The 25425-nt window shown below is 40.3% G+C and overlaps 1 protein-coding gene across 1 annotated transcript in view; it reads left to right on the top strand.

Annotated features, from left to right (window-relative positions):
* Nucleotides 1–588: 588 nt before the first annotated feature.
* OGDHL (oxoglutarate dehydrogenase L) overlaps nt 589–25425 on the top strand; it is a 73783-nt gene continuing 48946 nt past the window's right edge. Inside the window, exons 1-8 of the mRNA XM_058189215.1 lie at nt 589–795; nt 8334–8525; nt 10952–11054; nt 12147–12262; nt 13463–13617; nt 14467–14613; nt 16866–16956; nt 25093–25272. Of these exons, the coding sequence (XP_058045198.1) occupies nt 589–795; nt 8334–8525; nt 10952–11054; nt 12147–12262; nt 13463–13617; nt 14467–14613; nt 16866–16956; nt 25093–25272 (1191 nt within the window). The remainder of the gene's footprint in view (nt 796–8333; nt 8526–10951; nt 11055–12146; nt 12263–13462; nt 13618–14466; nt 14614–16865; nt 16957–25092; nt 25273–25425) is intronic.

The raw sequence follows: 25425 nt of genomic DNA, 5'->3' as shown, positions 1-25425 counted from the left end.
GTTTCAGTGCATGCTCATTCTCAAGGTGTGGCCCTTGCATTGCGATGCTCTCTTTCTGGTGTTGACCACCATTGTTTGAGCATGTCTTATTTTTGGAAGGAACACTCAACAAATGGGCTGATTCACTTCACACTCGCTTTAATATCTATGGAGAAAAACCCAAGACATTTAACAGAATTAATGACAGCACCTCATTCTAAGAACACCAACAGAATCAGATTTCAAATACAGCTTTCCTTGCTTGTAAGAAACTTCACACATTTGCTTACCCCACGTCCTTCTAGCACGGATCATGTTACCTAGTTGGGTAATGAAATGTCTGCTAGAAAACCACCATGCTCAGACTCCGAGAGCAGCAGTTCTCCTTCTCTGCCTCAGCCTTCTCTCTACAAACCCCATTCTCTGCTAGCACCAATGAAGTTACCTAGTTGGGTAATGGAAACCACCAAGCTCAGAGAGCACCAAAGACTCTACAGTTCAACCCTGAGATATAAATATTCTATTGGTAACACAGTAAAATGTTTTATTGTAAGATAACCATCACGTGTTGTCTGTTTTTCCTTTTACATAGTTCCCCATCGATGAAATATGAGTCACTTGCGGTTGCTCGCTGATACTCTGAAATGTTGTGGCATTTCTTCCTTTATGAAGAAGAATGTAAACAGGACAGTATTTTGGCCAAGTCGGCCTTATGTTTCCCCTGGAGTCAAAGAACCATTTTTGAGTGGGAGCAATTCAACCTATGTTGAAGAAATGTATTATGCATGGCTTGAAGAACCAAATAGTGTGCATAAGGTAAGATTTATGGATCTTAGACTTGTTAGGACACTTTAAAATTGATGTTTGTGCTTCTGTTTCCTCTCAGTGCTGTGTGTGCACCTTGTTTATTCAGATGAGAAAGTGTTCAGAAATAAAACTTTAATTAATAGGGTAACACCAGAACACCAGAAAGTTTCTTCCACAGTTATTCAGCTTTTATGTTCTTCTTATAATATTATAATTATAGAAAAGGAAGTGCAGGACCTATTTCACAGACAAAAGCCAGGAAAAGCTCCAGGCCCAGACAAGATAACTCCTTCTTGCTTAAAAGTCTGTGCTGACCAATTGGCCCCCATCTTCACCCATATTTTCAATAAATCACTAGAGATGTGCTATGTTCCTTCTTGCTTCAAACGCTCTACCATCATCCCAGTGCCGAAGAAGCCCACCATCAAGGAACTGAATGACTACAGACCAGTTGCTCTAACATCTGTAGTCATGAAAACCTTTGAAAGGCTAGTGCTTTCCTACCTGAAAACCATCACGAATCCGCTCTTAGACCCCTTGCAATTTGCATACCGAGCAAATAGATCAACAGATGATGCTGTTAATATGGCTCTGCACTACATCCTACAACATCTTGAGTCTCCAAAGACCTATGCAAGGGTCCTTTTTGTAGACTTTAGTTCAGCATTCAATACCATCATTCCAGACATTCTTCTAACTAAGCTAAACCAGCTACAGGTACCGGAACAGACTTGTAAGTGGATCACAAGCTTCCTAACAAACAGGAAGCAGCAGGTGAAGCTAAGCAAGATCACATCAAATACCTGTACAATTAGCACAGGGGCCCCCAAGGCTGTGTGCTCTCCCACTTCTCTTCTCTCTGTATACCAATGACTGCATCTCCAATGATCCATCTGTTAAGCTACTGAAGTTCGCAGATGACACAACAGTGATCGGTCTCATTCGAGACAATGACGAATCCGCATATAGACGAGAGGTCGAACGACTAGCCTTGTGGTGCAACCAAAACAATCTGGAACTGAACACACTCAAAACCGTAGAAATGGTGGTAGACTTTAGGAAAAACCCTTCCATACTTCCACCTCTCACAATACTTGACAACACAGTATCAACAGTAGAAACCTTCAAATTTCTGGGTTCTATCATATCGCAAGATCTCAAATGGACAGCTAACATCAAAAACATCATTAAAAAAGGACAACAAAGAATGTTCTTTCTGTGCCAACTCAGTAAGCTCAAACTGCCCAAGGAGCTGCTGATCCAATTCTACAGAGGAATTATTGAGTCTGTCATTTGCACCTCTATAACTGTCTGGTTCGGTTCTGCAACCCAACAAGAAAAACACAGACTTCAGAGGATAATTAGAATGCAGAAAGAACAATGGCTACCAACTTGCCTTCCATTGAGGACCTGTATACTGCACGAGTCAAAAAGAGGGCTGTGAAAATATTTACAGACCCCTCGCATCCAGGACATAAGCTGTTTCAACTCCTACCCTCAAAACGACGCTATAGAGCACTGCACACCAGAACAACTATACACAAGAACAGTTTCTTCCCGAAGGCCATCACTCTGCTAAACAAATAATTCCCTCAACACTGTCAAACTATTTACTAAGTCTGCACTACTATTAATCTTCTCATCATTCCCGTCACCCATCTCTTTCCACTTATGACTGTATGACTGTAACTTTGTTGCTTGTATTCTTACGATTTATATTTATATTGATTGTTTCCTGATTGCTTATTTATAGCCTATGACTATTATTAAATCTTGTACCTTAGAATTCTTGAAGAATGTATCTTTTTCTTTTATGTACTCTGAGAGCATATGCACCAAGACAAATTCCTTGTGTATCCAATCACACTTGGCCAATAAAATTTTTTATTGTATTGTATTGTAAGCAAGGAGTTATCTTGTCTGGGCCTGGTGCTTTTCCTGGATTTTGTCTGTGAAATAGATCTTGCACTTCCTTTTCTGTGGTCACCAGGGGCTGTGAACCCAATGGGATGGGGTCAGTTGCAGGACATTTGGCTGTTATTGGTGTGCTGAGATGGGGTCAGTTGCAGGAGGCTTGGCTATTACTGGTGTGTCTGAGATGGGGGTTGTGGAGATAGGTGGCTGTAGTTTTATTTCAAACCTGCAGTAAAACGCGTTCAGGTCCTCTGCCAGTTGTTGATTTCCTTCAGCCTGGGAAGGAGGTTTGCCATAACCAGTGATATCTTTAAGAGTTTTCCATATGTTTTCTGGTTCATTCATTTGTTGAGAACTGATTTCTTAGCTTTTTAGAGTAGCTTCTTTTTGCTGCTCTGATTGTTAATACCTGATTGTAAGGCCTGATTGTACAGCATTCTATCATCTTTTCTGTAGGCTTCCTCTTTGGTTAGTGGACAGGATAACAATTCTATCTACAGCCTCATTTCATGCAGGATTATTCCACAATGAGACTTGCCTAAACATAAACCTTGGACCCTTTTTTCCTGAAAAGGACTAGATGTTAATGTAACTTTCCACATAATCCACAGTCTGTTTAAGATATTTTTTCAACGGGACATTGGGCACTAATGCATGCTGCGTTGCCATGGCTACGCTAAACTCTCAGGACATGTACTAAAAACTGACTTTAAACATGATGTTCCAAAGATAGTACCCAGAGTCAAAGGGGCCTTGGGTGCAATCCCAAAACATCTGGAGCACCACTGTAACATCTCCATCGGCATTGCCAAATTCCCCATCAGTCAATTGCAAAAGGCAGCTTTACTCAGAACAGCTTCCATCCTGCGATGATACCTCTATGTCCATCACACAACATATCTGCCTATCCCAGGTCCTTGGAAGGACTCTATAGGTGGACAAAGATGCCCAATCCAGTCTAAATATCTGGCTGACTGTGCAATGAACAATAATACAACCATAATATAACCTAGCTGTCTTTTGACACTTTTTAATACTGCAATGCTTAACATGAATAAGATCTGGAAAAGTAGAGATGTTGATATAAATACAAAAGGCAGACTAGTTAGAGCAATAGCCTTCCCTATAATGATGGATGGGTGTGAGAGTTGGACACTAAGAATGGCTGATGGAAGAAGAATTGGCACCTTTGAAGCGTGGTGCTGGCTGAAATAACTGCATAAACCATGGGCAGTCAGAGTAACTAGCAGAGAGGTGTTAAATCCTATAAAATCGGACAGATCACTATCACTAGAAGCTAAACTCATAACACTACGTCTGATTTACTTTGGCCATGTCATGCGTGCAAATTCATTGGAGAAGGCAAGGAGGCTAGGAATGGTTAGCGGAACAAGAAGAAGGGGCGAGCAAAGAACACCCTGGCTCGATAACATCCAACCTGATACAAAGCTGAACATTCAGCAACTGGAAGAAACTGTGTTTGACATGGTAGCATAGAGAGCCCTTGCCTATCAAGTCACCAAGAGTCGAGACACGACTGAATGGTTAAAACAACAATGCTGCAAATCCTAAACAGAAAGCAATGAAACAAAATGAAAATAATGTTTAGATTTCAACTGTATTTGCTTGAAAACTCTATTTTCCCCCCCTGTTAATCCATTGGGTCAGCTTTTAAGATCCCATGTGCTTTTTTCTCTCTCCCTTGTACCACTAATACAAACTAGCATCTGAAGCAGGTCTGGGAGTAAAATAACAGAAACCCTAAGGAAGGTATAATTTCTACTCATGGAATAATGTCAGGATTATATATCACTGGAAAGGGGGGGATTCAGTCACTGCTATCACAAGATTAATTGGGGGGGAAAAATGCTCGGATGTTTATGGAATTTCCAACTGCTGTGATTTTCTCAATCTGCAGCCAATCTCCCATGAAAGTGCTACGATTTTCTTGATTCTCCTTATCTGCTGTGGTGAAGGTTGTTTGGCTTAAATGCAATTATTACTCCCAACACAATCAACTTTAAAAATCCAGCTACTACAAATGCAAATCTTAGGGAGCACTAATATGTACTAAGAAAGAGCTTACCTGAAATCATGCAAATCTTTTTCTGGAGTCATATTTAGTCCTGGGTTTTATAATAAATTAAATTGAAGTCTTACAAATGTAGTGATCTACATTAATGATGGATGATCATTTTACTGCCTTAAAATAAATCTTCTATCTTCAGTTCTGATTACTCTATACAGGTAGTCCTTGACTTACGACCACAATTGAGCCCTACATTTCTGTTGCTAAACGAGACATTTGTTCAATGAATTTTGCCCCATTTCATGACCTTCCTTGCCAGAGTTGTTAAGCGAATCACTGCAGTTGTTAAATTAGTCACACTGTTGTTAAGTGAATCTGGCTTCCCCATTGACTTGGCCTGTCACAAGGTCGCAAAAGGGGATCATGTGTCCCCAGGACTCTGCAACCATCATAAATGTGAGTCAGCTGCCAAGCATCTGAATTTGGGCCATGTGACCAATGGTCAAAAGTATGAAAAATGGTCATAAGTCATTTTTTTCATGCTGTTGTAACTTCAAATGGTCATTAAATGAACTATTGTAAGCCGAGGACTACCTGTAACATAACTGTTTCACTCTTTAAGATATTCATAAAATGAAGTTTATTATAAGATTAGATTACACTGCTAACCAGAACATACAAAACATTTGCTAGACCAATTTTCGAATACAGCTCTTTTGTCTGGAACCCACACTGCATATTGGAAATTAATACAACTGAGCGCATCCAGAAATATTTCACAAGAACAGTCCTCTACTCCTCTGCTCGCAAGAAAATACCTTGTGCCACCAGACTTGAAATTCTGGTTTAGAAAATTTAGAACTACGCTGCTTTCGGTATGACCTGAGCATAGCTCATAAAATCATCTGCTACAGTGTCCTTCCTGTCAATGACTACTTCAACCACAATACACGAGCACACAATAGATTCAAACTTAATGTGAACCACTCCAATCTCGATTGCAGAGAATATGACTTCAGTAACAGAGTTTTTAATGCCTGGAATGCACTACCAGACTCCGTGGTCTCATCCCAAAATCCCCAAAACTTTTAACCTAAGACTGTCTATTGCTGACCTCACCCTATTCCTAAGAGATCTGTAAGGGGCATGCATAAGAGCACCAGTATGCCTATCATCCCTGTCCCAATGTTCCCTTTAGCTGTATTCATTTTATGTATTCAATTCATGCTTATATATATTATTTAATATGTATTTGACAAAATAAATAAATAAATGAAATAATAAAGTAAGGTGCTAAATCAAGAATGCTACTGGGATAATTGCTTTTCTACCTGGGTGTGATCTCTTTGGGGATAGGCAGTGAATGGTTCCTTGTTGGTTCAACAGAGGTTCAATCCTCACTCAGTTGAGGATTTGCAAGTCATGCAAATTGAATTACTCATTCTATTACAAGGCAGGGAATTGATTCGTCCTTCAGTTCATGGAGTGGAGTGGTTAAACTAAGGAAAGGCTTAGTTGTGTAAACATCTGTCTTTCTAAACAATTAGTAGCACTTGGTTGTCCTTGGCTATTTCAACTGACCCCAATTAATTCTTGAAAAGGGATAACCATGAAGCCTCAAGGCTGGTGGTAGACTCAGAAGAAGGAAAATGATCCAGGAGGAAGACAATACAAGCGGTTTCCATCATGCCGCCAAGGAGATTGCAATGATGCTGTTCCCAGATGACACTTATAATTCCAGGCTGTCTTGCCTCAGTTGATGTTGGTTGCACAGGAAAGCTAAGCTGGGGGACCTGGAAGGCTGTAGGAGTAGAAACTGCAAAACACCTCCCATGAAAGCACTGGCGAGAAAACAACAGGGAGCTCCCTCCATCCATGGAGTCACCAGGAGTTGACCTTCATTTGAAGAAGACTTTCACATTCAAACAAATGACACAAATAAATGTCAAGGCTCCGACTAATGAATCCAAGCAAAGCAGAACTCTTGAGACTTGGTTCCTTCTCAAAGGACTTCTTTATTGACTATATCATATTGGCACAGTTTCAAAGAAAAACCAATCCTAAATTTTTCCTGTGGTTTCAGTATAATTAAACTAGGAAATAATCCCATCCCCAAGTGTCACAGGTCACGTTGGCCAATTGGGTTAATTGGTGGTCTCTCCGGGCATTCCTTCCCTGACCTTATCGGTTGCCAGTAGAGATGATCTTGGTTCTCATGAGAAAGCTCTCTGTTGTTTCTAGTAATGCCTTCCAACCTCATTCCTCCCTTCCTCCTCTGTGTGTCAACTGAGAACAGAAAGATGGCTGCTGCTAGGTTTGGTTCAAAGCTGACATTTACAATAACTTTATTGTCACTTTAAACGTACACTAATCAGCACACATTAAAATGAAATTTTGTTACCGACAGCTCTCGAAGAGTCATCTCCTCCAATGTACACGACATAAACATGACAAAAATACAAATAAATAGAAGATTATGCATATACCCACATACCCACATATATTATATGGCACAGAGAAACAACACAAGTCTAGTAATGAAAATATACTATCATTGTCTAACAAGTCCATATATCATTTGTTTTCAGAAGATGGGGATTTTTATAGTAGATAAGCAGAAATATTCAATGACAAACTCCTCTAAGGAAATTTGATTCAACAGGCCATAGTTTATTCAACCAGTTGGACCATGTACTATCCGCATGACTTTGGTTCATTCAACATGCTAGGCTTCAGTGTGGTTGGCTAGCAGTGTGTGGCTCATGCAAACCTATTTATTAAGTTTTGGCTCAGCATTACGAGAGCTGTGTTGTGAATTATTCAGCAAACCATGGATCAGCCAGTCACAGCTTACTACATTTTGTATTGATATTGGCAGTGTAGGAAACCACCATAAAATGAAGGCAGGGTTCAAATGCATCACATTTCTGATTCTAATGTTGAATCCAAATTCAACATTTAATAGCATTTAATAATAATAATAATAATAATAATTTCTTAATACATTTGCAATGCCTGCCTTTGGTTTTTCAACAAGGATGATAATAGGATATGTGTGAAGACCTGAATGGGAGGTTTAGGATACGAAAGTAAGAAAAAGGATGTCAGAGCAAGGGTTTCTGTTTGGATCAGTATGTCAGAACAGCCACCTCACTGCCAGTCCGCCATGGGCCATGATGGGAGCTGGAAGGGAGGGTGAGAGTTTGGGGGAAAGTGAAATCGAATTGTGAGAAGGGTTCTCTGCGAGAACTGAGGAAGTCTTCAAGGTTGTTTCCTTGGAAGAAGAATGTTGACACGAGTGACTGTTTCCAAAGCATCTCTTTTAAATTTGATTGGAGAAGGAGAGACAAGCAATGGGAAGGGATTCAGGGAGGAAAGTTAACAGGGAAGATTTGCTGCGTGAACCCTTAGTTCTGGCTTTGCACTACTGTAATTCACTTGACTTTTAGTAAACTATACCTTTATCAACCAATGGAATTAAGGATCATTTTTACTTAGAAGACCAAGTTGAAGCAGGTCTGACACAATGTTATGTTGTTGAAATCTTGCCAGGTCTAAGCTAACCATTTCTCACTCCTCTCTTGCCCTCAACCATTTTCTTTAGTCTTGGGATTTATTTTTCCGTAATGCTACTGCTAAGGCTCTTCCTGGACAGCCCCTCCCCTCATCTTTGCCAGACCTTTCTGAAACGAAAACATCCCTCATCCAAAGCCATGGGCTGACTAAAGCACCTGGTAAGGCTGAGAAGCTGGTTGAAGACCATCTGGCAGTCCAGTCCTTGATCAGAGCCTACCAGGTAAGTGAACAAGAGGACTCTCCTCCATTTCCATTTGAAAACGTTCTTGGAAGTTTTTAATAAACTTCTGCCAAAGTTGTCCAGCTTTATATTAACCTGCTGAAGGAGACATTTGATTTTGTGAAGGTTCTTAATCTAATTTCTAAGGGGTTGGGTAAAAAGAGTACCCCTGGGGCATAATGATACCCTGTTGTTCTTGGGTGATTTTCACAGGGAACAATAATTTTCACTCTATACCATTTCTGTGCCATGTTTCCATAACTGTCAAATTCAATAGCGTCTATCAGATATATGAAGCCAAAGAAAGAGGAAGGAGGGACCACAGACTTAAACTGTTCACAAGCAACAATCTTAGAAATTGCACCGAATAATCTTAGAATCTTAGAAATTGTGCTGAATAAAACAGCATTGCAGGGTACCAGCAATGTATCAACAACAAGAATCTATTCGTTAATAAAATAGAGAGAGGGAAGGAGGGAGGGAAGGAAGGAAGGAAAGAAGGAAGGAAGGATATGGGACATCTTTTGCAAGTGGAAATCAAAGAAAGCTGCCAAGCCAAGGCCTTTGAAAATGAAGTGACCTTTGATACTGAAATATGTCTGTGGCTATACCCCCTAACAAATGTTTAGGGGAGACTCACGTCTATCTCAGTAAGATATCAAGTACAACAGAAGACCTACTGTACATTCTTCTGCTACATTTTCTGTTTCTTCTTCAGAACAGAAATTGGTTTACTGTAATATAAATACCAGCTGAGAGAATTGAAGAGAACTGTTTACAGTCTAGTCATTCTAAGTGGAATATGTTCAAAGCAACAGAAAGAGCTGCCGTCTCTCGCAAATTGACCAGAAGCAATATTTCATCCAATGCTGTATGTGCAAATAGGGCATTCAGAAGGAAAAATCCTGTTTCCTAATTCTCTGACTCTTCCATTATATTCAGTGTCCCAGGAGTACTTTTACCAGAACTGTGTGTGTTCCTGGTTAATATATTGACCAGATGAAATTTATTTCATAACATAAGAGAGCTGTATTGGTGCAATGTTGGGATGCAGCATTGCAGGCTGACTCTGCCCACTGCCAGGAATTTGATCCTGACCGGCTCAAGGTTGACTCAGCCTTCCAGCCTTCTGAGGGGGGGAGGTGGTAAAATGAGGACCCAGATGGTTGGGGAGCAATAGGCTGACTCTGTAAACCACTTTGACAGGGCTGTAAAGCACCATGAAGCGGTATATAAGTCTTCAATGCTATTGTGATACCTTACTTGTTTCTAAACACCTACATATGCACACCAGAATGGGACAAGCCACCACAACCAACTTGCCATGGCCAACTTACCAGGGGACAATTTCATGGGATTCATTTATTTCCTTTTATTTTTGTTGACTATGTTTTTCTCAAGGAATTATTTTATTTCCTTTTATCAAAGGAAATCATTCCTACAATTGCCAGCTTTTGTCAGAGTTTGCAAAAACCAAATCCAGAAGCACACACAGATAACTGAATCAGATGGATTCATTAACTTCTTTATATTCATAATAACACATAAAATATATTTACAATAGCAACAGTTGCTTCTTCAGCTTAGATCAGCAGACATGTTTACACACACAATACAGCCTAGAGACCTTAACACACACTGACTGAATAGTTTCAGTTTCAATTCTCTGCACAGCATCAGAAGCTGCAGACTGAGACATGCCCTGGCTCCAGTCTGTCTCAGCTCCCAATTGGCTGACTTCGTTACTATGTCCTATTCTGACAGTTTTTGTAATGCTTTGGTAAATAATAAAAAGATCTAATCCCACATGGATTGGCTAGTTGCCTGTGGTGAGTTGTCCTAGACCCCGTGCCCATCTCTTAGAGAATATTTAAGTGAATTAAAGCCTAAATTGAATTTATCAGAAGGATTCTATGCATACCGTATCATGCACAAACATAAGAATAACCACACAAGTACCAATTTGGGAATATTCACCACTGACATTTCCCAGTGCTATTTTGTGATGTCAGTGAATAGGGTTCTGTCTGTTTGCACCTTAGGAATGCACCTTAGAATTTTAATTTTGAAATTAATTTGAATTTTTTTTAAAAAAAAAAAACTAATTTAAAATTAGAATTTTAACGCTTGCCACTGGATGTAAAAATGTTTTTCATTGCTAAGTGGGCCAAATTTTGCAAACTAGGTAAGACAAGATTTCTTATAATTCCCATACCCATAAATGACAGGAATTCTTATCTTCAGTTTGTAGGGCACTACAAAGCCCAGCTTGATCCTCTGGGGATTCATGCCGTTTCTTTTGATGCTTCTATGAATCACTGTAATTCCACAAGTTTCGGTGAGCTTCAATTGACTCCATTTAGTGTGATGCTTGTTCTTCTCTTTGCCTTTCCTACTTCCCTTCTTTCCCACTCTGACCTCTTCAGATCCGGGGACACCACGTGGCTCAGTTGGATCCCTTAGGAATCCTGGATGCCGATTTGGATTCATTCATTCCGTCGGATTTAATCACTACTATAGATAAACTGGGTGAGAGTTTTAAACCGCCTTGGCGGTAGATTAATATCCATAGTCAGAGGAATGTCTCAGGGAAACAAAATGCAACTGGCAACTTAGTTAAGCATTGCAATTTTCTTTCCTACTAGAACGTAGCAGCCAAATTTTCTTTAGTGAGATTGTCCTCTAATTATGTGTATTAGTTTATCGTAAATAGATTAGCATTTTTTATATGTATGTGGATTTTTGCGTATGTTCACACACGCCTTGTATACTTAACTGAAGGGGGTCTCTCTGTGTCTGTCTGTCTGTCTGTCTGTATAGGCCTGATGAGAGAGGTTTTTGAGTAGCAGGAATCTGAGGTGAACTTTAAGAAATATTCAGAAGTCACTGCAAAGATGCTTTTTCAAGAGGCAACTGGACTTTCTTTGTTTTGCCTTGAAGATGTTTCGCTTCTTTTCCAAGAAGCTTCTTCGGAGTTTCTTTGAAAGATGAGAAGTGAAATGTCTTCAATGGGGAAAAAAAGTCCAGTTTCCTCCTGAAAAAACACCTTTGGGACAACCATGACCTACCTATATGATTAAAAATCTCCATAAACATGTTCAGAAGTCAGTTCCCTCTTCAAAAAATTAACTAAGAAATTAACACCAAAATAAGAAATCCTGAGAAAGAAAATATATATTTCAATAAATAAGGCATTAACTTGCATCGTAATGTCTTGAAAAAACTGCTCGCATGGTTACAGAAATCTCCAAGCAAGCACCAAAGGTGCGTTTGCTGTACATCCATCTTTGACTAAGCAGTATAACGGAGGCATTCACACCTCCCATTAGTCGTTCCATGTGTCAGCCATGCTTTACGGCATAGCTTGTTCAAATCTAGTCACGCAGGGCTCCCTTGGTAAATCATGGGTTAGCCAATGTTAGCCACTCAATGTGTTGCATGAATCCAGTCAGTATGCAACACTTCTTCTCCCCATGAGAAGGTGCAGATTTTCTTTGCAGAGAAAATCAGAAAGGGAAGAAGGTGAGCACGTGTCAGGTGGAAATCCTTGGGGTGTGGGACCCTTGTTTGATTTTGGCTTGCTGCCTTCCTGTCTCTTTGCTAATCATGTTCATGTCACAGAGTTTTATGGCTTGTATGAATCTGACTTGGACAAAGTCTTCCGATTGCCCACAACCACCTTCATCGGAGGAAATGAGACGATGCTTTCTCTACGAGAGATTATCAGGCGGCTGGAGGTCAGTGTGGTTGCTTCTTCTCCTGAATGGGGCGATTTTCAATCTTCCACCAAAACTGACAGGGCAAGCCACTGATATATAAAAAGAGAGCAAACCCCTCCCCCACCTCCCTTCTAGCCCTGATGATGTAATCTAGTTGGGTCATGAAACGTCCGCAAGAAAACCACCAAGCTGAGAGAGCACCAAGGACCCCAACAGTCTTCAGTCTTCTGGTGAGGAGTAAAAACTGATGACCCCCAAAGTGGCTGTATCATGTCTTGCTACAAATTTTATTTAACTAGTTGTTGGCAGTAAATTAATATCCATAGTCAGAAGAATGTCTCGGAAACAAAATGCAGTCAGAGTTCCTGGAGGTTTTGAAGAAGGTAATACTATGTGTAATTGTTCTGTCCCCCCTCGCCTCCGTCCGAGCGATGGCTTAATTAGCCAGCACTATCAGCTCTGGCAGCAAACTAGCGAGCGTCTGCCAAGTGACTCTATTATCTCCCTTGATGCCGATGAGTCACCCAGGAACAAAAGGTACTTCAGCTCTAGTTAAGCAATTGATTTGCCTGCTACGAAGAGGCATAGCAGCCCTTGCTGCTTTTATATGCTGTGGGGTGTGGCTCCAATACTCAGCACTTCCTAGGCCTGCCCCACCCCTGCTTCTGTTGTTCCCACCTCTCCTGTCTACGAAACCTAGGGTCCAGCCAGGCCTGATTGCCATCAGCTGGGTCTGGAGGTGTGGCCTGGGGGGGGAAGAGTCAGGAGACAGAGGCCTCGTTATCTCCTTCACCTGGCCTGCCTCTGGCTCCTGGAGCTGAGCCAGGGAAGCCGGTGCTCCGAGGTAAGTCCTGATGGCCCTTCCCCCTCACTTTCCAAGTCACTTTCTGGCAGGAGGCCCAGCTCGGGAGGCGCAGACACAACAGTATGAGAAACACAGTGTCAGCCTTTATGATGCTTGCTTGCTATCGACTGCTATAGTAATGGTGGGGGTGGGGGGAAGGGGAGAGATTGGCATTTGGGTGGGGGATGTGAGCTGGAGAGAGATGCCCTGTGTGAACGAAAAGGGAGGATTGTTCCCATGTTCTACTGTGCAGCTATATGGACTTATTTATGCCCTTTTATATAAGGTGTAGCAATAGACTGTAAAGGAAAACTTTGTTGACTTGTCTGTCATATCCCCCTTCTCATTTATACATCTATTGCCTTGCTGTCCAGAATACCTATTGTCAACACATAGGACTGGAATTTATGTTTATTAATGATGTGGAACAGTGTGATTGGATCCGGCAGAAGTTTGAGATGCCCGGCGTCATGAAATTTAACAACGAAGAAAAACGGACATTGTTGGCCAGACTGGTACGATCCACAAGGTATATTTGGAAGGATGTGATAAGCGTGTGCTGTTGAGATCTGCCTTAGAAGAACCTCTCTCAGCAAAGCTGTCTTAGCTGTTTAGTAAATGCTCAGGGTTTTCCCTCCCTCTGCATTCTTAGGGCAGGTTGAGGCAAAGAAACTGTAAAAACGCTGCTTTTTTGGGGGGGCCCTCATCACAGTTAATGAACCTACCCACAAATGCTTGTCCTCTCAAGAACGTTTAAATATTAATTTCACATTGTTCCTCAAATACAACATTTGCCTTCCCTGGGAGTATTTATTCAGCGAGACAGCTGTAGATCACTGTTGCCCAAGTTTAATTAAAATAAAAATGAATTCCAGCCAGATGCTTTTAATAATTGGGTTAACATGGCATTTGAGTGACAGGCTGTTAACCGCATGTCACACAGTCATTTATCTTTCTGGAAGTGAAGGAAAAAACCTTCAGCTATACAGTTCCTGCTGCTTGTGCTGATTAACATGAGACGGATCGGTTTAATAAAATGGGAAGGCATTTCTTAGTATCTAGTTTATATACAAGAAGAACAGACTCCTTAATAATGGCTATATGGAGGGATTTTAATCCTGTATGTCTCTCCTCCCCTCCCCTCCTCTCCTTTCCTCTGCCCTCCCCTCCCCTCCCTCCCTTTATTTTATTAAGAAATCAACTCCTGTTTACTTGTTGCTGATAAATAACTATGCAATACTCTTGTATTCAAGTGCAATTTCTAAGATTGCGATTGTCTGAGATTATTATACTTGCTACATCAATGGATGTTTGCTTTTTGTTTTAGCAAGAGACTTGAGTTTGCCCATAATAAACGGTTGCTTTTTCACTTCCTTAGGTTTGAGGATTTTCTGGCTAGGAAATGGTCATCAGAAAAGCGCTTTGGCTTGGAGGGATGCGAAGTCATGATTCCTGCTCTTAAAACGATCATAGATAAATCAAGTGAAATGGGAATTGAATATGTTATAATGGGCATGCCCCACAGGTAATTGCCTGGCTGGGTCATTTAATCCCTCAGCAAGGCATTGGCTTGCAGTTCCTGAATATTATCAGGGATTTGGGCCTCACTTTTGTTTTTATTTTTTTATTTTTTGAAAAAAAAATTTCTTTAAACAAACGTACATAAAAACATAACACCATCTTCAATTACAAATACGAGCAGTGTGTCGGTTGGTTACAAGTTTTTGTGCTTTTTCACTATATTCATAGCTTATAGTTTACCTAATTTCTCATTTTATCAACCTAATATGTATCTAAATATTATTGTCTTCATTAATCATTTATTTAACAATGGCTGTTTCTTCCCTCACTTCATACAAAATATTCTAAAATTTAGATTAATTTATATTGTACCATTCATTTCATCATCCTAAATCAATCCAATAATAATACATCTTTATGTATTATATTTTGTATAATTCTACAATTCTTGTATTATAAAGGGCCTCACTTTTGTTTTTAGACATTGGTGTAGAATGCTAATAAGAGCCGCAGTGGTGCAGGACTGCAGGCTACTTCTGCTGGCTGCTGGCTGCTGGCAATTCGATCCTGACCAACGCAGGGTCAACTCAGCCTTCCATCCTTCCGAGGGTGGTAAAATGAGGAGCCAGTTTGTTGGGGGGCAATTGGCTGACTTCGTAAACCACTCAGAGAGGGTTGGAAAGTGCTATTGCTACTAGCATCAAGACTCACTTCTAGAACAAATCACAGTTTTGTATTGCAATGAATGACTCTCTTAGCAATAGCAATAGCACTTATATATCTCTTCATGGTGCTTTACAGCCCTCTCTAAACGGTTTACAGAGTCAGCGTCTTGCCCCCAACAATCTGGGTTCTCATTTTATCCACCTTGGAAGGACGGAAGGGTGAGTCAGTCTTGAGCCTGGTGAGATTCGAACTGCTGGCAGTGGAATGCAGAGTCAGCCTCCAATACTACCTTCTAACCCCTGTGCCTTATTGCGTCAGTCTTTTTTGACGCAGGACTACTGAGAGCTCAGGGTAAGGAGCAGAAGGGAATTCTGTCAGTTGTGGTTCACCAACTGCCTTGAGAACGAGACCGGGACTGGATGTGGAAACACAGTTCACTGGAACTATGACTAACATTTGCCAGAGATCTTGGCAGAAGAGGCTGAGTTTGAATTAGAAGCCGGTTTGACTGCATTGAAGTCTAAGCTATCTCAGGCTTCCTCAGTAACCAACCACATTCACATTCTATGAACAAGAGTTTGTTTTCTCAGCAGAGTGACATATTTCCGAACAAGAAGATTGCATTGTATATCGGAAGAATTAATTTATCTTATAGAGGCAGGGAATTTTGCTTTTCATAAATGAGTGCATAATCTACTGTCCTAAATATCTATGAAGATTCTCAAGCTTCCAGGTCAGGGTTTTCCCAGAGGTGTTCCCCCCCACTCCCAGAAGCAACTGGATTTTCTTGCTTTTTTTCTTTGAAAACATTTTGCTTCTCATCCAAGAAGCTTCTTCAGTTCTTCTTCAGAACTTAAGAAACTTCTTGGATGAAAAGCAAATTGTTTTGGAAAAAGCATCTTTGGCTGGTAACAGCTAATAGCTAACAAATTCCAGATTTACATGGAATATTATTCCTGATTTTTAAGGGTGTTCTTTTTAATTTAGTGTGTTTGCAGTAATCCATTCTGTTACCAAGAATATTCCTCTTCACTTGGGGGAGGGGGGCACCTCAAATCTTTTTTTCTTAAGATCTCCCTTTCCTATTCTTTTTTAAAAAATTCCTTGCTTTGTTTGTCAGTGTAAATTAAAGTTCAAAGTACTAAACCTTCATCATACGAATTTTAACATTTACTCAGTGGTGGGATTCTCTGCCCTAATGATTTCTTCCAACAACCAGTTCACCAAACTGCTCAGAAAGTTAACAACCAGTTCTCCTGAAGTGGTGCGAACTGGCTGAATCCCACCACTGCATTTAATGCTGTTGTTGCGTGCTGCTTTTTCCCAATTCTCTTGTCCATTGTTCCCAGCTTATTGTCTGTTTATTAGCTGTCTGCTAATTTCAGCAATTTATCTTATCTTTTAAAACACTTCTGCTCACATTTAGGTGAGGTATAAATACACTGATAATAATATTAGGGAGAGAAATAGTAACATTTTAAACCACGATGTATGACACTGATCACTGATCTTAGCCATCAGTTATATGGGTATAGATTTGTTGATTTCTAACTCTTGTGATTTATTTTGGATGCTTTTTTCTTCTCCCAGAGGAAGACTGAATGTGTTGGCAAATGTTATTCGAAAAGAACTTGAACAAATCTTTTGTCAATTTGACCCAAAGCTTGAAGCAGCTGATGAGGTGGGGAAATATCCTTTCAACTTTTCCAAATATTGTCGGCTTCAATTGCTTGTCTTGATCACACTGCTGTGTGGGTATTTTGGGTTTTGGCAACTTGATCAACTTTCCATAAAAGCTAGAGTGACCATTTGTTAATTAATTTTGATGCTCTGCCATATCACTAAACAATAATTGTTTACATTGTATATTAAATATAAATTTTAAAAAAGCAAGCATTTCACTCTTGGCCTATCAGGGTGTAGTTGTCTGTGGAGGTTCTCAGTCATCCAGGTCATGGTTGTCCCTTCATGGGGCTTTTTCAAGAGGCAACTGGACTTTCTTGTTGTTGTTTTCCTTTGAAGATGCTTTGCTACTCATCCAAGAAGCTTTTGCTTCTTGCTCTCTAATGGTTTTTTATTTTTTTATTTTTTTAAATTATTCTCTGTGACTCACTATGGATTTCATACTCACGAGACCATCTGCTAAAAATTAAGCAACCTCACCCCCTTACCCCCCACCCCGTCTTTACAAACAGAGGAGATTCTAACACAGGAAAAAGCAAATTCCCCAGAGCTATGGATCATCAAAAGCAAATGCAAAAGATGCGGTAAAAGAGCGGGAATTTTGAATAGACTACGGAAGAGGGAAAATAAAAAAAAACCCCGCTTCCGTCAATTTTCTAACTAATTTACGTTCACTTGCTAATAAGATGAATGAAATACTCCTTTTAAACAGATGCAATTCTGATTTTTACAACGCAGCAACCCTATGTTTCATTGAATCCTGGTTAAATGAGGAAGTTGATGACAACAGCATGCATATACTAGGGCTTAGATAATAAGAGCAGTCAGAATTGCAGAATCATCAGGTAAAAAGGGAGGAGGCTTATGTATATATATATCAATAACAGCTGGTCTCAGGATATAACTATAATACATAAATTCTGTGATGAAAACTTAGAGTTTTTACTTAACAACTGTAAACCATTTTATCTCTATGTGAGTTTTCCTCATTTCTCCTAATTGCTGTGTATATTCCACCACAAGCCTGTGTAAACAAGGCATTATGAACTCTTGCTGACCAGATTATGGAGGCTGATGCCAAATACCCAGATTCACTAGCCATTATATTAGGTGATTTCAACAAAGGTAACTTAAGGAAAGAACTTCCAAAATATTTTCAGCATGTCAATTGTCCCACTAGAGGAAAGAATAATTTAGATCATTGCTAAAGGTAAAGGTAAAGGTTCCCCTCGCACATATGTGCTAGTTGTTGCTGACTCTATGGGGCAGTGCTCATCTCCGTTTCAAAGCCGAAGAGCCAGCGCTGTCCAAAGACGTCTCCATGGTCATGTGGCCGGCATGACTCAATGCCGAAGGCGCACGGAACGCTGTTACCTTCCCACCAAAGGTGGTCCCTATTTTTTCTACTTGCATTTTTTACGTGTTTTCGAAACTGCTAGGTTGGCAAAAGCTGGGGCAAGTAACAGGAGCTCACCCCGTTACACAGCAGCACTAGGGATTCGAACCGCTGAGCTGCCGACCTTTCGATCGACAAGCTCAACGTCCTAGCCCCTGAGCCACCGCTCAGTATTTGTGTAGATCATTGCTACACAACACTAAAAGATGCTTATCGGTCCTCACCACGAACAGTTGTGGGACACTGGTCATTGCATGATTCACCTTGTATCTGCCTACAGACAAAGACTTAAAACCATGAAACCAGCAACTAAATCAGTAAGGACCTGGACTGAGGAAGCAAAGCTACAGGAATGTTTTTGAAAGTACCTCTGCAGACTTAGATGAACTCAGAGACACTGTAACATCATATGTCAGCTTCTGTGGAGACCTATGTGTACCAACCAGGAACTTGCAAATATACAGTAATAATAAACCTTGGATCACAGCTAAACTTAAGCAGCTACGTCGTACCAAAGAGGAAGCCTACAGAAAAGGTGATAAAATGTATTAACAAGGGATATCAGAGCAGCAAAAAGAAGCTATTCTGAAAAGCTAAGAAATCAGTTCTCAACAAAGGAACCAGCAAACATGTGGAAAACTCTTAAAAATATTACTCTTCCTTCCCAGGCTGAAGGAAATCAACAACTGGCAGAGGACCTGAACGTGTTTTACTGCAGGTTTGAAATAAAACTACAGCCACCTATCTCCACAACCCCCATCCCAGACACACCAATAACAGCCAAGCCTCCTTCAACTCACCCCATCTCAGACACACCAAAAACAGCCAAACATCCTGCAACTGACCCCATCCCATTGGGTTCACAACCCCTAGTGATCACAGAAAAGGAAGTGCAGGACCTATTACACAGACAAAAGCCAGGAAAAGCTCCAGGCCCGGACAAGATAACTCCTTCTTGCTTAAAAGTCTGTGCTGACCAATTGGCCCCCATCTTCACCCGAATCTTTAATAAGAGATATGTCATGTTCCTTCTTGCTTCAAATACTCCATTATCATCTGGCACTGGCTGAAGAAGCCCTCCATCAAGGAACTGAACCACTTGCTCTAACATCTGTTATGAAAATCTTTGAAAGGCTAACAATGTCCCACCTGAAAACCATCATGGATCCGCTGTTAGACCCCCTGCAATTTGCATATCGAGCAAATAGATTGACAAATGATGCTGTTAATATGGTTCTGCACTATATCCTACAACATCTTGAATCCCCAAAGACCTGTGCAAGGGTCCTCTTTGTAGACTTTAGTTCAGCATTCAATACCATCATACCGGACATTCGTCTAACTAAACTAAATCAGCTAGCGGTACCTGAACACATTTGTAAGTGGATCATAAGCTTCCTAACAAACAGGAAGCAGCAGGTGAAGCTAAGCAAAATCACATCAGATACCTGTACAATTAGCAAAGCCCCCACACCAAGGATGTGTGCTTTCTCCACTTCTCTTCTCTCTATATACCAATGATTGCATCTCAAATGATCCATCTGTTAAAATACTGAAGTTTGCAGATGATACAACATTGATTGGTCTCATTGAGACAATGATAAATCCACATACAGATGGGAGATTGAACGATTAGCCTCGTGGTGCAACTGGAACAATCTGGAACTGAACACACTCAAAAACGTAGAAATGGTGGTAGACTTTAGGAGAAATCCTCCCATACTTCGACCTCTTACAATACTAGACAACACAGTATCAATAATAGATACTTTCAAATTTCTAGTTTCTATCATATCTCAAGACCTAAAATGGACACCTAATTTCAAAAACATCATCAAAAAAGCACAACAAAGAATGATCTTTCTGCACCAATTCAGGAAGCACAAAGTGCCCAAGGAGCTGCTGATCCAATTTTACAGGGGAATTATTGAGTCTGTCATTTGCACCTCAATAACTGTCTGGTTCAGTTCTGCAACCCAACAAGACACATAGACTTCAGAGGATAATTAGAACTGCAGAAAAAATAATAGCTACCAACCTGCCTTCCATTGAGGCACGAATCAAGAAGAAGGCCGTGAAAATATTTACAGATCCCTCACATCCTGGACATAAACAGTTTCAACTCCTACCCTCAAAACAACGCTATAGAGCACTGCACAACAGAACAACTAGACACAAGAACATTTTTTTTCCGAAGGCCATCACTCTGCTAAACAATTAATTCCCTCAACACTGTCAAACTATTTACTAAATCTGCACTACTATTAATCTTCTCATCGTTCCCATCACCAATCTCTTTCCACTTATGACTGTATGACTGTAACATTGTTGCTGGCAATCCTTATGATTTATATTGATATATTGACCGTCAATTGTGTTGTAAATGTTGTACCTTGATGAACGTATCTTTTCTTTTATGTACACTGAGAGAATATGCACCAAGACAAATTCCTTGTGTGTCCAATCACACTTGGCCAATAAAAAAATTCTATTCTATTCTATTCTATTCTATTATGCCTTGTGATTCTTGACAAGTGTATCTTGTATTTTTTATGTACACTGAGAGCATATGCACCAAAGACAAATTCCTTGTGTGTCAAATTACACTTGGCTAATAAAGAATTCTAGTGTATTCAGTTCTTCAGTTCTGAAATGAAGAAGCTTCTTGGATGAGAAGCAAAATATCTTAAAGGAAAAACAATGTCCAACTGCCTCTTGGAAAAGCACCTTTGGGATAAGGACATAGTATTTAATTTTTTTAAAAGTAGCTTTGAAGTCTTCTTCTGCTACCTCTGTGAATATTCAACTGTCATACTGAATGGTGGAATGATCAGTGAATAAAAAAAGAAGGGCTACCAGAAATTTAGATGACTATCAACAAAGAGACACAGAAAACTCTGTAGTTCTCCCTAACCTCTACTGGTTATCTGGAGTTTTGCACACCCTATTCTGGAAGCCATAGGTAGAATAGAATAGAATAGAATAGAATAGAATAGAATTTTATTGGCCAAGTGTGATTGGACACACAAGGAATTTGTCTTGGTGCATATGCTCTCAGTGTACATAAAAGAAAAGATACGTTCATCAAGGTACAACATTTACAACACAATTGATGATCAATATATCAATATAAATCATAAGGATTGCCAGCAACAAGTTATAGTCATACAGTCATAAGTGGAAAGAGATTGGTGATGGGAACTATGAAACGATTAATAGTAGTGCAGATTCAGTAAATAGTCTGACAGTGTTGAGGGAATTATTTGTTTAGCAGAGTGATGGCCTTCGGGGAAAAACTGTTCTTGTGTCTAGTTGTTCTGGTGTGCAGTGCTCTATAGCGTCGTTTGAGGGTAGGAGTTGAAACAGTTTATGTCCAGGATGCGAGGGATCTGCAAATATTTTCACGGCCTCTTCTTGATTCGTGCAGTATACAGGTCCTCAATGGAAGGCAAGTTGGTAGCAATTATTTTTCTGCAGTTCTAATTATCCTCTGAAGTCTGTGTTTTTCTTGTTGGGTTGCAGAACCGAACCAGACAGTTATAGAGGTGCAAATGACAGACTCAATAATTCCTCTGTAGAACTGGATCAGCAGCTCCTTGGGCAGTTTGAGCTTACTGAGTTGGCGAGAAAGAACATTCTTTGTTGTCCTTTTTAATGATGTTTTGATGTTAGCTGTCCATTTGAGATCTTGCGATATGATAGAATCCAGAAATTTGAAGGTTTCTACTGTTGATACTGTGTTGTCAAGTATTGTGAGAGGTGGAAGTATGGAAGGGTTTTTCCTAAAGTCTACCACCATTTCTACGGTTTTGAGTGTGTTCAGTTCCAGATTGTTTTGGTTGCACCACAAGGCTAGTCGTTCGACCTCTCGTCTATATGGATTCGTCATTGTCTCGAATGAGACCAATCACTGTTGTGTCATCTGCGAACTTCAGTAGCTTAACAAATGGATCATTGGAGATGCAGTCATTGGTATACAGAGAGAAGAGAAGTGGGAGAGCACACAGCCTTGGGGGCCCTGTGCTAATTGTACAGGTATTTGATGTGATCTTGCTTAGCTTCACCTGCTGCTTCCTGTTTGTTAGGAAGCTTGTGATCCACTTACAAGTCTGTTCCGGTACCTGTAGCTGGTTTAGCTTAGTTAGAAGAATGTCTGGAATGATGGTATTGAATGCTGAACTAAAGTCTACAAAAGGACCCTTGCATAGGTCTTTGGAGACTCAAGATGTTGTAGGATGTAGTGCAGAGCCATATTAACAGCATCATCTGTTGATCTATTTGCTCGGTATGCAAATTGCAAGGGTCTAAAAGCGGATTCGTGATGGTTTTCAGGTAGGAAAGCACTAGCCTTTCAAAGGTTTTCATGACTACAGATGTTAGAGCAACTGGTCTGTAGTCATTCAGTTCCTTGATGGTGGGCTTCTTGGCACTGGGATGATGGTAGAGCGTTTGAAGCAAGAAGGAACATAGCACATCTCTAGTGATTTATTGAAAATATGGGTGAAGATGGGGCCAATTGGTCAGCACAGACTTTTAAGCAAGAAGGAGTTATCTTGTCTGGGCCTGGAGCTTTTCCTGGCTTTTGTCTGTGAAATAGGTCCTGCACTTCCTTTTCTGTGATCACTAGGGGTTGTGAACCCAATGAAATGGGGTCAGTTGTAGGAGGCTTGGCTGTTGTTGGTGTGTCTGAGATGGGGTTGTGGAGATAGGTGGCTGTAGTTTCCTTTCAAACCTGCAGTAAAACTCATTCAGGTCATCTGCCAGTTGTTGATTACCTTCAGCCTGGGAAGGAGGTTTGCCATAGCCGGTGATATTTTTAAGAGTTTTCCACATGTTTGCTGGTTCATTTGCTGAAAATTGATTCTTTAGCTTTTCAGAGTAGCTTCTTTTGCTGCTCTTATCTCCCTTGTTAGTGCATTTCTGGCCTGATTGTACAGCATTTTATCACCTTTTCTGTAGGCTTCCTCTTTGGAATGTCGAGCTGCTTAAGTTTAGGTGTAAACCAAGGTTTGTTATTACTGTGTATTCGCAAGTTCCTTGTAGGTACACATAGGTCTTCACAGAAGCTGACATATGATGTTACAGTATCTGTGAGTTCATCCAGGTCTGCAGAGGTATCTTTAAAATATTCCAATCAGTGCAGTCAAAACATGCCTGTAGCTTTAATTCTGATTCCTCCGTCCAGGTTTTCACTGATTTAATTATTGGTTTTATGGCTTTAAGTCTTTGCCTGTAAGCAGGTACAAGGTGAATCATGCAATGATCAGAGTGTCCTACAGCTGCACGTGGTAAAGACCGATAGGCATCTTTTAGTGTTGTGTAGCAGTGGTCTAGAGTATTCTTGCCTCTGGTGGGACAATTGACATGCTGAAAGTATTTTGGTAGTTCTTTCCTTAAGTTTGCCTTGTTTAGATCTCCCAAAACAATGGCCAGTGAATCAGGGTGTTTGGCTTCAGCCTCCATGATTTGGTCAGCTAGAGTTCGTAATGCCTCGTTTACACAGGCTTGTGGTGGGACATAAACAGCAATTAGAAGAAATGAGGAAAATTCACGAGGCGAATAGTAAGGTTTGCAGTTGATAATTAGAGTCTCTAAATTGTTGTCACAGAATTTGTAAATTATGTTAAAATCTTGACACCAGGTTGAATTAATATATAGGCATAAGCCTCCTCCTTTCTTTTTACCAGATGTTTCTGGAATCCTGTCTGATCGTTCAATTTGAAATCCTGGAATGTTCAGGCTGCTATTTTCAATTGATTCATTTAACCAGGTTTCAGAGAAGCATAGGACTGCTGAATTGCGAAAATCAGAATAGTATTTGTTTAAGAGGAGTATTTCATCCATCTTATTTGCAAGTGAGCGTATATTTGTTAGGAAAATTGAAGGCAGAGGAGTTTTAGTGCGAGTTCTTAGCTTGATTAAGATCCCAGATCTTTACCTCGTTTCCTTCGTTTCCGTCGTTTGGTTTTTAGTAATCCATGGCTCCATTAAATTGCCTCCTCCTGTGTTAGAATCTCCTCCGTGTTTGTAAAGACAGGCGGGGGTGAGATTAAAGAAAGCTGCTCCTTAAAGAAATGTTCCTTAATTTTTAGCAGATGGTCTCGTGAGTAGGAAATCCGTAGTGAGTCACAGAGAACAATTAGAAATAAAGAAACAATTAGAGAGCATTTCACCGAGGCAGCCTTCGTCGGCGCCATCTTAGGTGGAAAATAATAGGTGTATTATCAATTATTTTGCTGTTGGGCAATTCACAAACATAACGGATAACAAACACTATCCTGCTGGATTCAACTAAGTTATGAAATGAAGAACAAAACACAGTTCAAGGAAGCACAAATTTACAAGAGTCAGCTGCAAACTTTGAATTCTTGGTATACTTGTCCCAAAGGTGCTTTTTTTTAAAGAGGCAACTAAACTTTCTGGTTTTCCTTTGAAAATATTTTGCTTCTGATCCAAGAAGCTACTTCAGCTCTGAAAAAGCTTCTTGGATGAGAAGTGAAACGTCTTCAAAGAAAAACCCAAAAGTCAAGTTGTCTCTTGAAAAAAAGCACCTTTGAGACAACCATGACCTGGATGACTGAAAATCTCCATAAACTCTTGGTATATTTTATTTTGCTGATTCGTAAAGACATACAAATAAATCAGAGTTTAGATAAAGAAATCATTGTTTAACATTCTGTCAATTGATCGTGGGAGCATATGCTTAAGATTAATTTTCCTAATTTCTGATTGCCTAAGGGATCTGGAGATGTAAAATATCATTTGGGTATGTATCACGAGAGAATCAACCGAGTAACGAACAAAAAGATCACCCTGTCCCTTGTGGCCAACCCATCTCATTTGGAAGCGGTAGATCCTGTTGTCCAAGGCAAAACCAAAGCTGAACAGTTTTACCGAGGGGATACCGAAGGAAGAAAGGTAACATTGTCTTAACAGCTTTGGTCAAGTGTCATACAGGTTCCATTTTCAAAGCTTATTCTGGCTCCAGTTGAATTTACAGAAGGTAAGTGGGAAATCACCATGGATGTTCAGTACAAGCTGTGTTGGCACCCAAATTATGTCTGGCATGTC

This window comes from Ahaetulla prasina, chromosome 6 (assembly GCF_028640845.1).
Source record: "Ahaetulla prasina isolate Xishuangbanna chromosome 6, ASM2864084v1, whole genome shotgun sequence".
Classification (NCBI taxonomy): domain Eukaryota; kingdom Metazoa; phylum Chordata; class Lepidosauria; order Squamata; family Colubridae; genus Ahaetulla; species Ahaetulla prasina.
Note: the sequence above shows the minus strand (reverse complement) of the source record. Positions and strands in the feature narration are given on the sequence as shown.